Raw genomic sequence first — 15,946 nt, 5'->3', positions numbered from 1 at the left:
CTTTCTGCACCACTCTACTATGCTCTACGTCAATGCTCTCTAAACCACTCTAATCAAAACGAATGAACTCTATGCCACTGCACTCTACGACAATCCACTCTGTACCTTATTCCACTTCACTCTCTGCCACTCTACAATCATTCACTCTGTCTCTCTACTCCATTAAACTCTACTCCACTCTGATACCGTACTCCAGTCTATGCCACCCCACAAATCTCCACGGCACTTCTCTACGATGCTCTATGCAACTCTCTCTAGGCCACTCATGCCACTTTACCCACTCTCTCTCACGACACACTACTCCATTCCACTAATCCGCTCCTCTGACACACTGTCACACCATAACACTCTGCTCCTCTCCACAACTTTCTACTTCATGCCATTCCACTACATGACAGTCTACTCTGCAACACTTTACACAACATCCTGTACGCCACTTCATTCTGGCACTCTATGCAACTTCACTCTAACACTCTATGCCACTTAGCTCTGACACTCTACTCCACTGTACCCCATTCAACCGCACTCCACAGCACTACACCTTGAAACTCAACTCTATGTCGCTCTATGCCACTCCGCGCCACTCTACGCCACTCCATAACACTCCGCTTTATGACACTCCACTCCTTGCCACTAACTTTTAGCCATGCTAAACAGCAGCCACACAGATGTACAACACGGCTAAAACGTATGCAAAGCCAATAGCTCTTGCATAGGCGAGACTTATTTGCCTTGCCAATGCGTTGTTACATTTAGTTATTGCATCCAACCTACAAGGCTACAGTACTCTGTTCCTCTGCAGCTAAGTTTTCTGTTTATAAGTACACAATGCATGCATACATACATTTAGTCTGATTTGAGGTGGGGTTATCTGGAATAAAGTAATTAGAGAATTACCTAAAATACCCTCACTTTTCTCATCCAAGCAGAAACCTTGTTTTAGCTCATCCTCATTCATCATTGACTGCGCTAACCGAATTCTGTAATGGTAAATACATTTCCCGGATTTCCAACAGTGCCAGGGGCGGCTCCTGCATTTGGGCGGAGGAGCGTCGCCCCACTGCTTCCTCGCAGTGCGAGAAGCAGAAACATAAAATAGTATTTTAAACACCATTTTATGTTTCTGCTTCTCGCACTGCGAGGAAGCAGAAGGGTATGCCTGGTTGAGGGCGGGCAAGTGGTTGGTCCTGAAAGAGTCAAGGGGCGGAGTGGCTTTCCCACTCTGAGTGCGCTGTTTGGTCGGCCCCAGGGCCGACCAAACCAGTCATAAATGTAAAAATGTAAATTGATACTTGTATAGCGCGTATAGTGCACTACTCACCCGCAAGGGTCTCAAGGCGCTTGTACGAATACCGCTGTGGAACCCATCCTGGCTTTCCCTGTGAGGCGTCCACTCCTGGGCACCCCCAAGGTGGAGGCCAGGGATCCTTAGAGTTGTGGGGGCCGTTGTGGAGATTAAGCAAGCTATTGCCCAGAGTTGCAGAGTGGGATCGCCTCCTTCCTGTATAGAGGGGAGAGAGGAGAGGCAATACGGGACTGGAAGAGGTGGTAAATTTAATTTATTTTCTTAAAAATTAAAGTAACTCCCCCCACCCCTATGCTACAGTGCAGTATATCCACAGTGCTGTGAGTGGTAAGGATGATAGAATATCCACTTAAGAAACATCTGAATACACAGAACAGAAAAATACCAACACTGGTTCGATGCTTCATAACCTGCATCTCTTCTGCCTGCAACATTTGAATAATGGTGAGTTGCGGTTCAATAAAAAAAAATCGTCATTCAGGTGCGACGACTCAAAACGTTCAGAGCGCCAGTCCCTTCTATGTGCTCTTGTTGAGCGAGTGGTCCAAGCCGGTCAGAGACAGGACCCAGCCTTCCCCTCTTTTTTTAGGTTTCGCTGGGGAACGGAGCCTTTAGGCTCCGCCTCCAGAGAAATCTTATGTTTCTTAGTGTGTACTCTTAGTCCCTCCCTCTGTTTCATTGGCTAGCTCCATAAATGGAGGCTAGCCATTGGAACAGAGAGGCGTCCGTCATGGCCGGAGGAGACACGGGGGCGTTCCCGAGAATCTTTGGCTTTTGGCTACGTCAGCGTCAGCCAAAAGCCGGGAACGCCCCCGAATCTGGTCCGGCCGGGCCGTGCTTGCTGCTGTCCTGCCTTCCTCCCGCCGTCCCCCCTCCCCTCGCTGTCCTGTGCACGTTTCCCGCCCCCATCGTCTTCTCCCGCCCCCTTCCCGCCGTTCGTGTACTCTCCCGCCTCCCTCGTCCTCTCCCGCCCCCCTCCCGCCGTTCGTGTACTCTCCCGCCCCCCTCGTTCTCTCCCGCCCCCCTCCCGCCGTTCGTGTACTCTCCCGCCCCTCCCGGGTTCAACCACGGCATTAGGAACATCTCCGCCCCCTCCCGTGTTGCTGAGTATCTTTTTCCTCCGTATACGTCACTGTGCAAATGGGCAGGGGGCGTGGCTAGCCAGCCAACATGGCAGACATGTCCGTGTAGGGCTCCAGAGTTTGACCCCTAATTATCCTGCAATTTACCCTGCAGAGGTGTTTCTAAAGCCTGTGCGGTAAGGAGCTTGTGCGGGGATACAGCGGGGAGCCTGCGGAGCAAAGCGGATCTCGACTTGGGGCCGCGGATGAAACCGTGGAGACTGCCGGCAGGCGGAGGCACCGAGGCCCGAGATGGAGGGCTCGAAAAGTGCCTGGCAGCCATTGGAGTGGAGGAGCACCGCTGCGGGGCGTCGGCCGTTGCTCTGAGACCAGACGTCCTGCGAATCCTGAGACAGCGCTGCTGGGAGGCACGAGAGGCAGGGCAGCTGGGCGTGATAGCTGAGCGGTGTCATGTGGACGAGGAGCGCTGCAATTTCTGTGGCCGGTAGAGACTAGGGCCTGGTGCCGCCCCCTGTGGAGTCTAGGATCAGCGGAGACTCTCGGCCTCCCCGGTCTCGACTCAGCTGCCGGGTGGAGGCGGACAGCTGCGCTGGTGAGGAGAGTGACTCGGACGGGCCGGGGGAGCCCTGTGGCAGTGTCCCATCATCCTGAGGAGCCAGAGCGGTGGCAGCAGAGGCGGGTGGCCCCGGATGGTGAACTAGGTGTTCGGGGACCGCCGCTTGCAGAGCGCACCGACTGGGCAGCACGGCGAACTGTAGGCCGCATTGCCTCAGATCTGCAGAAGTGAAGAGAGACCCGAGCCTGAGGCCCGGAGCCTGAACTGTCCTACATCGGAGTGGAGCCCCAGGTGCGTGGCAAATAGTTCATTTTCCCTTGTACTTGTTTGGTCCCGCGGCAGCTTTTGCAACCGCATTCCTTCTGTGGCCCCCCCTCATCTGCGCAGAGAACTGCGGGGGTGTCAGGCGCGGGAGAGCAGGCAGCAGTGGCGGCTCGGCAGGAGCTCTATGACCCGCGATCTACAGCCCGCAGCGCACATACCACACTCCACGACGGTGTTTGAGGTGGCGGCGGGCAGGCGGCGGAAAACAGCAGAAGCGGTCCGGTGCGGTGTGGCCATCTCTGCGGGCGCTGCCATGGCCCCAGCTTCCAGGCTTCAGGTGCACTTGATGCTCATCTGCCTCTCGGCCCTGCAGGGAGAGACCAGATACTTGGAGGTGAGCAGCGTCTAATAGTTAAAACCTTCTTTTAGATTTTGTCAAGTAGAAACAGTGTGAGCCCTTTTCACTAGCGACAATAAATTGGCTACATTTTTACGGACGAGCAAAAAAAAAAAAAAGAAAATCTATTTTGGGCAAACAGGGTGAAGTCTTTTAAGACACTCTTTGTTGTTCTGACTTCACCAAGTTATGCAAATGAGATGTTAATTGGCGTAATTGTATCTTAAATTATGCCTGTGTCTGACCCTCCATTGGTGGGAGAGTGTGGGAATCAGGGCAACTGGTACTTGAAGCAGCTGCACTCACTGGCTCCTGAACGCACAGCCTACCAGACTACTTTCGTGTCTTTACAATTTGTTTTTATGAGGTGATAACATTTTTACAAATACCATCGTTTTGGGGGGTTTTGTATTGTGACAGTCTGACATTTTACAACTGCCTTTCTGAAAACAAGAACTATGCGGTTGAGCTGTAACGCATATTAGGCAGTGAACAGAAATTGAGATGCTAATGAGGTGTGGGGGGAGTCACAGAAAGTTTTGATAAATGCTATACACACACTCTAGCTCGCAGTGGACAATGAACATCTATGCCAGGGTTCAATAATACGCAACCTCTTAAATTTATCATACTGGCAGTGTTTAATAGAAGGGAAAACAATCTCCTTTTTGTTGGCCCTGCAGCAGAAGGAACCGACATGCCACAAGCAAGCGTTCCCACGTTCTGTTGTCTCCGTTGCTATTCTCTCATGAATGTGGGGGTCTCTTGTAAAAGTGACTACTGTACACCTTAGATCTGGTGGCCTCTGAATTTTTATTTATGCAAATATGTATATCAGGGGGCTGTCTTTGCACGAATCCAAATTACAAATGTCTACAATGGAAATATAGGATGGATTTGGGCTAAAGGAGGAGAAACATAATAGAGATAAACAAAGAAGGTGTTGTGTTGACCAAATTAATATTTTTGGAGAGTTCCTTAAAGTTAGCCCTGCCCTCTCTCCAGGGGCAGGGCTAACTGCGCTGGAGAGAGGGAGGCCTGGAGTGAGATTTCTGCACTAGGGCTCAGGGGATGCAGAGGGGAAGCAGGATGAGGGCGAGGCACCTGGGAGTGGGGCTGGTGCACCCGGAAGAGGGGCGCAGGACACATGCGTCAGGCAGCGAGGCTCCTTCGCCAGGGTGAGAGGTGTACCACCGTGGGGAGCAGGGTGGGGGTGTTCAGTTGCACAAGGGAGATAGACACTGGCACCTGCAGCAGGGAAAGGGGCTCCTGCAAGGGGGGGGCTGTGAAGGGCAGCTGCACGAGGAGACAGAAATGGGGCACCCGCAGAAGGAGTGAAGGGCAGCTGCCCCGGGTGAGGGGCACCTGCAGCGGGGTAGGAACACGTGCAGCACGGAGCAGGGCTTCGGATGAGGGAAAGTGACTGACTGGTCGATAAGAGAGCGGGCGCAGCAGGAAGACACCCGCTGGACCAGGGAGACCAGGGCGGCGACACCGCGGCGGAACCAGGGCTGCTGCCTTCAGGACAGGGTGGCTTGCTTTAGCATGAGGGTGGGCACACGTTGCTGCACTGAGTTCATTGGGCATGCAGTTGGCAGCGCTAGGTTGGGTATGGCACCACCAATGTGGCCCTGCTGACTGGACCAGGGCGAGGACTGACAACGCAATTTCTCTTTTCAGCCTGCGCCTCACAACAACCAAGTGCGTCCTTGTAAAAGAAAGCAGTAGAGACCGGGGCCTTTCTTTTAGAGGGGCACTCCTCTTAAAAAAAAAAAAGTTTTCTCAGTCCCGTTTACAATTATGCTGTTTGTTATGAGGTGATGCACAACAGATACTTGAAACTCCACGGGTCTGCAACAGGGCCTCTCCTCTTGATACTCTTCTGCAGGAGTAAATGCACAAGCCAGTTTTCATTGTAGTGCAAAATGATAAGTGAAATAGTTGCAATACAAATCGCATTTGCGAGAGATTAAGCTATTGCCATTGTAAATGACAATGCCATTTATTTATCTGTTTTCAAAACTAACACATAAATAAAAAGTTTGTCATTCATAATGCCAATAGCTCAAACTTTTCCAAATGCGAAACCGTTGCATTGTAAATGCTTGTCCTTGTTGAGCGAGGGCAGGTGGCTGACTGGGCGAGGCCTAAGGCTGCTGTTTGCTGCTCTCATCCCTCTGCCTTGGTGTCTGACAGGCGGTGCCTGCTATGGCGCCGCAGAGAAGTTGTGGCTGTAAACGAAACAAGGAGTTGGGAGGATGAAATAAAACTGCTCTGGTAATGCATCTGCTTAACAATTCGGTCACATATTTTATTCATTTAAACCCCATCTGTGCTTGTTTTATCAGCAATATATTCGGTCTGCGGCCCCTGGACTATGCGGAGACGGAGGAGATGAAGTCGGTACTGCTGTTACAGTCAAGAAATAATGAGGAGTCCCTTTCAGATGGCCAGGGCCCTGCTGTAAGTACTGCCGTGAGATGTGAATGCAGCGGATCTCTTGTAGTGCTTAGAAATGCCGATTATTGAAGCGCAGTCACTAGCCTGCTAGAGTTCGGGTGAGCTTGGTATGGTATTCTCTCAACCTTGTCTAGAACCCGCACTTAAAAATGCTAAGAAAACACAATACATTTTACAATTTTAACCAGAAACATTTTTTATTCAGCCAGGGACATACCTTACAGTGAAAGATCTTTCTTTCTTTGATATAGTGCTATAATGCTGCATTTCAGGCGCCGCTTCTGTACAAATTAAAGGCACTGTACAGAAATCCTCTAAATAGTGAATTCTGAAAATACAGAAAAACATTGTAAACAAAAAAAAATCATACCGAGACAGAAAGCGTGACAGCGAGCCCAATTGTGGATATTTAAATACCCAAAAAATCATAGGAAAAGCTGTAGTGGCAATCTAAAACAATTAATTGAATCCCATGTTCTTTCTACCGTCTTTTAAGTACGTGTTAGTTATAGAGACCCTTCCCAGGCCTGCTATCGATGCCTAGGCGTGCTTGGTCTTGGTCTGCTTTGTACACCATAAACTGTACAAAAAGCTACCAAGGCATCTGAACCTTCTGAGAAGGCTCCACTAGGTTTTGAGAAACCAGGAGCAGCGGCTAAAACCCCCACCAGTTCCCATAAACTACCACCACCACCCCCGATCTCATTTGCTTTTTCCCTTATGGCTCTCCCTTCTATTAATTGTAGGCTTTCCATGCCCCAACCACATATTAGAATACCCTTGGACTCCTCATTCAATAATACACTGATTACAGCCTGACCTACCTTATTGTGTATCAGTTGCGGTTGGGAAGGGCTCGCATTTTTAACCTCATTGTAAAATATAGGTCCATTTGATATGCTCTCAACATGGGTACTAATCCTCCCGTTTCATGTTATGGCCTTCAGCATTTTCTTACTCTGTGAAGAACATTGGTGTCTACCTGAGCATCTACCTAAACATTTCCCCCACAAATAAGCAAGTTGCCAAGTAAGGCCCATATTGCATGCAGTCAGCTGACCTGTCTGCTGCATAGTCATTACAAATCCATGCCAAGGCAGAGGGAACAGTGGTAGAGCACCAATGATTAATCACAAGGGCTTTTCCTGCCTTGACATTACCTACAAAATTAACTCCATGAGCTCCACAGCTCCAGAAGCAATAGGACTATCGCATCTTAGCCCACCACCCAAGGCCTTCTTTGCATATCGCTACTATAATCGCTGTGATGTCTGTACTCAAACTCTAGGGTTTTTTTTGAAACCTGAAATACTTCCTTGTGTAGATGCCTTCAAAGTAATTTTGGATGGCATGCTGTTAACATCAGTCGCAGTTCAATAGTCACCTAAAATATCTACAAAATAGAAAGGTTACGAAGTAAAAAAAGCATCACTAACCTCCTGTTTCTACTCATGTCCTATTCTTCCTGTCTCAATCAGCCCACCTCCTTCTGCTCCACCCGGTTCTTAGCAGCTTTTCTTCAGGTCACAAGAATTGCAATTTAGCATTACTTTGCGGTGCCTGTAGTCCCTGCTCCAAATGCATGGACTCCATGCAGAAGTACCTCCCTACAACGTGGTCCTTTTACTTAGACAATGGCATTCCTGCAGCCTTTTGTGGGCTGCCACTCCCCTCTGTGCCAAAATGATCTGGGGCTCAAAGTCACACTAAGATCAGTCACTAAAAGCACAAGTGTGGGACATCTTGACTGGCCAGTCGCCACTCCTCATGGCCCACCCAGACCAATGGTTTACAGAACCTTTTTACTCTATATGAACTTCAGCCAGCAGACAACAATAGACTGCAGAAACGTGTACTCAGACATGCTGCTCATCCTAAAGTACTCTGACCCCAATGCATGCAATGAACTTCTTGGCCAGTCTTATGATTTCCTAACATACTTATTGGACAAATGAGTCACCATCCCCACTACAACATTAATGTGTGCAATAGTCTATCGGCCACCTGTAAAACAGCCCCATCTTGACAACCTCCTTCAACTCTTGACCTTACTGGACCAGTCCTGTTTACTCTGAGATGTTCAAACACATCTGGGTGACTTCGCCAACGCACTCGGTCAAGGTATGAATTATGGGATGTTTAATTTCAGATTCATGCAAATGGTTAGGGAGATCTGCACACTTATCGGGCATTTTCTTTGGAATCAACAGCTGTAGGGGCCACCAAGCACTAAAAAGTAAAAAAAAAAATGCTGGTGTCCCCAACAACTGGGACTTCCAAGAGCTGAGGCTACAATCGAAAGGTAAGCTCTCCAGGCCTCCTTAACTCTCCAGTTAGACAGGGTTGAGCAGTCCAGGCATAGTTCAAGGGAGATGGTTTAGAGTGAGTGTAGGTTCAGCATAACGTTCATAGTTGCAACAAAAATGTAAATATACTTCTAGAGTTGAATGTACTGAACACTTTAATAACTCAAAAATATAAATATACTATACATTATATATGAGCAGTTGAAATGGTGGAAAATACACAATAAAAAAGTAGTCTAGGAGGATGTAGGTGTAACTCCAGAGCTCTTAGCATATCAGCACAATTGTGATAGAAGAGTTCCAAACCACGACAGTGGAATTACAGGTACATTTGTGAGGTTAAGCAGTGACCAAAAGAACAGAGTTATTGTAATCGCTAGATGATTATCATCAAAACACTGTAAAACTTAGGCTCACTCTCGTTGAAAACTAAGGTCTGGTAGGAGTCCGTAACATTTACTGTTACCAAAATGGGATATCTTGCTGCATCTGGTCCCTAAATGCCGTAGATCTCACAGGCTGGGTCCACCTTGGTAAGGATGGGTGGCAGCTCTGTCTGGCTTTGCTCAGGTCATACAGCAGTCTCTCGAACTGGCTATCTGCAACCAACTGGGGGCCATATTATACATTCTGTCTTGGGGGTGCAACGCTGTGTGCGTCCGCTTTGTGCAACTCTAGGGCACAATGGTATTACAGAAGAGGCTGCAAAAGCTTGTGCATCCCCTTCTGTAATACTGATAGGACTGGTGCACATGTAGTGCTAGCGCAATCATGAGAGGGCATTCCCTCATTTGAATAGGGGCATGGCCCCATGCAATAAGGGGATCCTTTGCCTCTGCGCTCAAGACATATTATGGACACAGGCGTAGAGGCAAACATGTCTTTAGGATGTGCACTGAAAGTACGCCTCCTAAAGGCAGCCCTCTGGAGGGAGAAAGAGGATCCCATGGACCCCTCCAGGAAATGCCCCTCAAGGCGGGTGCTGTCACTCACTGCATCCTCCTGCATGGGGATTTCTCTCCCCTTTGAAAGATGCAGGCGGCATGCCGCCTGCACTATGAAACACGGAGCGGCTTTGAAGCAGCCACGCCGTGTTTCAGTTAAATGCTCTGCCTCTGAAGCCACACCTTTTCCAGCGGCCCTGGGGCTGGCTCATTCTGCTTAATAAGGTGCACTTTCCCTTTTTGCACCTGGCACACCATTTGAAAGGTGCGCCGTGGCGCAAACAGGGAAAGTGTACCCTGTAGATAGATAATACAGCCCCAGATGCTAGACAACTGTAGCAACAACTGCAACGTTAATAAAGAACAAGCATGTGCAATGCAATAGGTTTTGCAGTTATTAGAGTTTGAGCCATTGGCATTGTAAATGGCACTGCCTTTTATTTATGTTTTGGTTTTTAAAACGTAAATAAAAGGCATTGTCAATTACAATGCCAATAGGCTAAACTCTCGCAAATGCGAGACATTGCAAATAACAACGCCTTTTATTTATGTTTTCGTTTTTAAAACATAAATAAAAGGCATTGTCATTTACAATGCCAATAGCTTAAACTTGCGTAAATGCGAGACCTATTGCATAGCAAATGCTTGTTTGTTGTTCTTTTTAAGTTATGTATGCTTGCAATAAAAATAAAAGATTACAAAAAAAATCACACCAGTTTCCAGGGCTAGACCGATTGGCGTTGCCAATGCTTGCTTTAAAATGTAATTGGTCTTTAAATCACCTTGAATTTTAAGAAGATTGTTTGAAATGTAAAAGGAGAAAAGAATATTTAACTAAATAATGGAAACATAATACATAACATGAAGATCTGAAGCGCTAACAGAATCAACTGCCTGATCTCCTAAGGAAAAAATAACTTTTGCGAAGATTATGTTCAGTGTATATAATTGTGACAAAAATACAAGAACAGAAGTGAAATATTAACATCTTTTTGTGACATTTGTAATAAAGCTTGAAACATTGAGAGAACATATTTGAACCAGTTGTTGAATGGTTGCACAGATTGATGCTGTGGTGGCACTGAGTGATGTGGTGGCGACGAGTGATGCGGTGTCGTTCAGTGATGCTGTGGTAACGCATAGTGATGTTGTGGTGCCCCTTAGTGATGCTTTGGTGGTGCTGAGTGATGCCGTGGTGATGCGATATATAGAGTGAGTGGGATAGATATATAGATAGATAGATAGATAGATAGATAGATAGATAGATAGATAGATAGAGGAAGGGCGATAGATAGAGGAAGGGCGATAGATAGAGGAAGGGCGATAGATAGAGGAAGGGCGATAGATAGCGTGAGGGCGATAGATAGATAGATAGATAGATAGATAGATAGATAGATAGATAGATAGATAGATAGAGTGAGGGCGATAGATAGAGTGAGGGCGATAGATAGAGTGAGGGCGATAGATAGAGTGAGGGCAATAGATAGATAGAGTGAGGGCGATAGATAGAGTGAGGGCGATAGATAGATAGAGTGAGGGCGATAGATAGATAGAGTGAGGGCAATAGATAGATAGAGTGAGGGCAATAGAGTGAGGGCAATAGATAGAGTAAGGGCGATAGATAGAGTAAGGGCGATAGATAGAGTGAGGTCGATAGATAGAGTGAGGTCGATAGATAGAGTGAGGTCGATAGATAGAGTGAGGGCGATAGAGTGAGTGAGGGCGATAGAGTGAGTGAGGGCAATAGAGTGAGTGAGGGCGATAGAGTGAGGGCGATAGATAGAGTGAGGGCGATAGATAGAGTGAGGGCGATAGATAGAGTGAGGGCGATAGATTGAGTGAGGGCGATAGATTGAGTGAGGGCGATAGATAGAGGGAGGGCGATAGATAGAGAGAGGGCGATAGATAGAGGGAGGGCGATAGATAGAGGGAGGGCGATAGATAGAGTGAGGGCGATAGATAGATAGATAGATAGATAGATAGATAGATAGATAGATAGATAGATAGAGTGAGGGCGATAGATAGATAGATAGATAGATAGATAGATAGATAGATAGATAGATAGATAGATAGATAGATAATGAGGGTGACAGATAGATAATGAGGGTGACAGATAGATAATGAGGGTGACGGATAGATAATCAGGGTGATAGATAGATAATCAGGGTGATAGATAGATAGAGTGAGGTGGACGTGGTGGTGGCCGTGGACGTGGTGGTGGTGGAGGATGTGGTGGACATGGTGGTGGTGGACGTAGTGGTGGTGGACGTAGTGGTGGTGGATGTGGTGGACGTGGTGGTGGTGGACGTGGAGGTGGTGGATGTGGTGGTGGTGGTGGAGCTGGTGGTGGACGTGGTGGTGGTGGAGGACGTGGTGGTGGTGGAGGACGTGGTGGTGGTGGATGTGGTGGACGTGGTGGTGGAGGTGGTGGTTATGGACGTGGTGGTGGAGGTGGTGGATGTGGTGGTGGAGGTGGTGGATGTGGTGGTGGACGTGGTGGTGGTGGAGCTGGTGGTGGACGTGGTGGTGGTGGAGGACGTGGTGGTGGTGGACATGGTGGTGGTGGAGGTGGTGGTTATGGACGTGGTGGTGGAGGTGGTGATGGGTGTAGTGGTGGATGTGGTGGACGTGGTGGTGATGGACGTGGTGGTGGTGGACGTGGTGGTGGTGAACATGGTGGTGGTGAACATGGTGGTGGTGGACATGGTGGTGGTGGACGTGGTGGTGGTGGACGTGGTGGTGGTGGACGTGGTGGTGGTGGACGTGGTGGTGGTGGACGTGGTGGTGGTAGACTTGGTGGTGGTAGTGGGTGTGGTGGTGGTGGCGGACGTGGTAGTGGCCTCGTGGTGGATGTGGTGATGGCCGTGGTGGTGGATGTGGTGGACCTGTTGGTGGTGGACGTGGTGGTGGTGGATGTGATGGACATGGTGGTGGTGGTGGTAGTAGCTCATTAAAGGTGGACACCACTACCACCCTGCTTCTTCCCTATCCCTAGTGCGGTATGTTGTCATCAGTCACATACATTGTGGCATTGCCCATATCAGGAGACTGGGCACGCCTCCATATGTATAGGGCTGTCCAAGGTAACACTGTCCATATTCTTGGGGGGTTTATTTCTAGGAGTCAATGCAAGAGGGGTTGTCCCTCCAGTTCATTCAGGATCCCTGTATGTTCAAGTGACCGCTCCCCGGCCAAACATAGAATCGGCCATTGTAACTGGGCTGCCACGTAATATAGCTGGCAGCACTTAGTACTCCCTCTTCCGAGGGATCATACCAGTGCCCCATATTAAGTTTGTCAACATACCCTGCAGTTCTCCAAAGAATGGCTTCCATATGGCCAACGGAATGGCTCCGCAGAATTACAACAATCTGGACAATACCAGCATTTTGGAGATTCGATCCTGCTCATTGGCGACAGCTGCAACCCGGTTCAGAAAGGGGAGTGAGCAACGCATGGAGGCCACCACCCTGCCAGGTTCCCCTGCATCAGGGCATTTGCCTCATATATACTTGCATCCCCAGATACTAGATGGAGTCGAACTGCCGGGTCAAACATGCATCAGTCAGTGCCTCCCTCTGGTCATCAGTCAGAGGCATCAAGGAGAAGAAACAGGACTTATCCCAATTGATGTGGGATCCTGATATTATCCCAAAATCGTCTAGCACTGTCATAACTCCCGGCAGCACAGTAGGGTCTGCCTTCAAGTACAAAAGCTTGTCATCCGCATAAGGGATATGATCTGGGGATGTCCCAATATCGCAAGACCTCACTGCTGTGCATCTTCCCTTGGGAAGAATGCCAGTGGTTCCAGCAGTTATAGAGGGAAGCCCTGCCTAGTACTGAGAAAGGGTCCAATATTACTCCCTCTAAATGTAATCGGGGGACTGGCCTAGTGTACAACAGTGCCACCCGTCTAAGGGAGGGTGCTCCAAACCCCATGTGTCTCAAGGCTGCCATAAGATATTCCCATCCTAGGGTGTCAGACGTCTTTTCTATATCAAAGGGTGCAGCCAAGCCCTCCATCTCCGTACACCTCGCCCAGTCAATAATCCCCTCAGGTTGAGGAATGTGTTACACTCTGAAACCGTTCTGGTCCGAGTGCATTAATGAGTGAACTACCTCACCTAGTCGATTGACTAAGATCTTGCTGAGAACCTTATAATCCAGATTCAAAAGATATAACGGGTGATAGGATGTTACACTCAGAGGGTCACGACCTGTTTTAGGGAGCACAACTATCACTGCCTTGGTCCATGTTTACAACTGACTTATTCCTATTACAGTATTCCATGAATAAGTTCTGCTTCTTTTGGAGGCCTATTTCCGTCCTATCCATGACAAGGTCATCTGCATGTAAAAGGCATACAATTTGGATGTCATCCATTTTTTAACTGAGGCCCTTCGATACAGGTCCTACTGATGGTAAATCAGCAAGGGTCCAACCCGTTACTGATCGCGACCTTCCTTCAGTATCGATGATTACCTGAGCCCAATTCTGAGTGCAGCTTCTTTCTAATAATGAGGAGGATTTTCAACTTTGTCTCAGTTTCCCATAGACATTTACGATCTTCCGAGTCGAATGCTGCACGAAAATCCACAAAGCAGCAACATAAGCTGCTCCTTGGTTCCACAGACTTCAGTGCAAGCTACCACAAACTAAAGCAATGGTGTATCGTGGAATATCCTTCCATAACCCCCACCCCTTTCTAATGGGACAATATTGTGCGATTCTGGTCATTCCTTAAGTCTACCTGAAATCGGAGAAAAAAAACACCCACAAAAGGAGATTAGTCAGCCTATATCGTTTTGTCAGCATGGTACTATTTTTTGGAAACAGGATGCGGCGCAGCTGGCAAGCTACGAACTCGGTAGCTGGGGATCCGGGGGCGTGTCCTCAGCGTCGGCTCAAGGCTCAACATCCTGTGACTCTAGCCAAATCACTTAATCTCCCCATGCATATGGATAGCGCCTGGATACCCTCACGGGTGACAAAGCTGTGCTATACAGATCCACAAACGTAACTTTTTTTTAAAGTATTTTTTTACATGGTTGGCCTATTTCAGCGGCATGCCTTTTTATGACACCTTTTTTACCCATATGTTAAACCATATTTAAGGAGGGAATCTCCATAATAAACGATAAATTCTTACTTGTAGTACAGATTTAAGTCCATATAAGTGGATCACAAAACGTTACAAATATTAGATTATGCAGTGTATCTGGGATAATATTGTATGTTTGTATCATGCAGTTCGATATTCGCCAGATTTGGCACTGACCTTTGGCTTCTGACCTTTGTAACTTGTAACTCTTTGGCAATCCTCAATTAAAATTTAAAATCTTAACCATTTAGGTTTATGTTGAAATTAGTCTTGTTGTGAGGGAGAGCTGGACGATCCAAGCCTCCCCTACTTTCTCGTACACCTAAGGGCCCAATCCAGTTTTTGTGTATCTATAGTAAGAAAATGATGGCCCATGACTGCTGTGGTTTAGGAATATTGCACCCTAACATTCAACAAGCATTACCAAAGCCAGCAGGTCTCTCCAATGGAAGAGCTATTGACTTTTCTAATGTCTTTCAGCCATCTTGCATACCAGCGTGGCTGCTGTTCAGCAAGGGTAAAAGTTAGTGGCTTAGAGGAGAGTGGTGTGGAGTTTCATAGAGTGGAGGGGGTAGAGTGGAGTGGACTGTTGTAAAGTGTATTTGCATAGAGTGTTGCAGAGTAAGGTGGGGTATGGTGCTGCAGCATAGAATTCAGCGGCGTAAAATGCAAAGTCATAGAACGCAGTGGTGCAGATTATTGCATAGTAATATGCAGAGGAGTAGAGGCAGTGGTGCAGAGTGGAGTGGTACAGAGTGCACTGGTGTAGAGTGCAGTGGTGCACTGTGGCATAAAGTAGTGCAGATTAGAATACAGTGGCATCGAGTGGAGTGGCGTAGAGTGGAGTGCTGCATAGTTCACTGGCACAGAGTGGAGTGATGCATAGTTGAGTGGCATAGAGTGCATTGACGTAGAAAGCAGTAGTGCAGCGTAGAGCGACACAGACTTCAGTGCTATATAGTGGGCAGTGTTGCAGAGTAGAGTGTCGTAGAATGCAGTGGTGTAGAGTACATTGGCATAGAGTAGAGAAGTGTTGAGTTAAGTAATGTAAAGTGAAGTGGTGTGTAGTACAGCGGTGCAGAGTATAGTGCAGCGACGTAGAGTGAAGTGATGCAGAGTGCAGTGATGCAGAATAGAGTGGCATAGAGTGCAGAGTAGATTGGCGTAGAGTTAAGTGGTGGAGACTGCAGTATTACAGAGTGGAGTGCCATAGAGTGCAGTGGTGCAGAATGGCATAGAGTACAATGGTGCAACGTAGAGTGCAGTGATGTAGAGGTCAGTGGAATGGAGTGCAGAGTAGATTAGTGTGGTGTGTAGTGGACTGGCCTAGAGTGTAGGGGTGTAGACTTGAGTGATAAAGTGTAGAGTGCATTGCCGTAGAGTGCATTGACATAAAATCAAGTGTTGCAGAGTGATCTAGAGAGGAGCTGTGCAGAGTAAATTGTTGTGGCCTAGACTAGAGTGGTGTAGCGGGCATGGCGAAGAGTGCAGTGGCGTAGAATGCATTGGCATAGAGTAGTGAGGAG

At 48.0% G+C, this 15,946-nt stretch overlaps 1 protein-coding gene across 1 annotated transcript in view; it reads left to right on the top strand.

Moving 5' to 3' along the window:
- Positions 1-15,946, top strand: part of LOC147730763 (BRCA1-associated RING domain protein 1-like) — a 543,323-nt gene that overhangs the window by 451,502 nt on the left and 75,875 nt on the right. Inside the window, exon 7 of the mRNA XM_086955577.1 lies at positions 5,954-6,068. Within this exon, the coding sequence (XP_086811703.1) occupies positions 5,954-6,068 (115 nt within the window). The remainder of the gene's footprint in view (positions 1-5,953; positions 6,069-15,946) is intronic.

Source organism: Lissotriton vulgaris, chromosome 2_1 (assembly GCF_964263255.1).
Source record: "Lissotriton vulgaris chromosome 2_1, aLisVul1.2, whole genome shotgun sequence".
Classification (NCBI taxonomy): domain Eukaryota; kingdom Metazoa; phylum Chordata; class Amphibia; order Caudata; family Salamandridae; genus Lissotriton; species Lissotriton vulgaris.
This window is presented reverse-complemented; position numbering and strand designations above follow the sequence as displayed.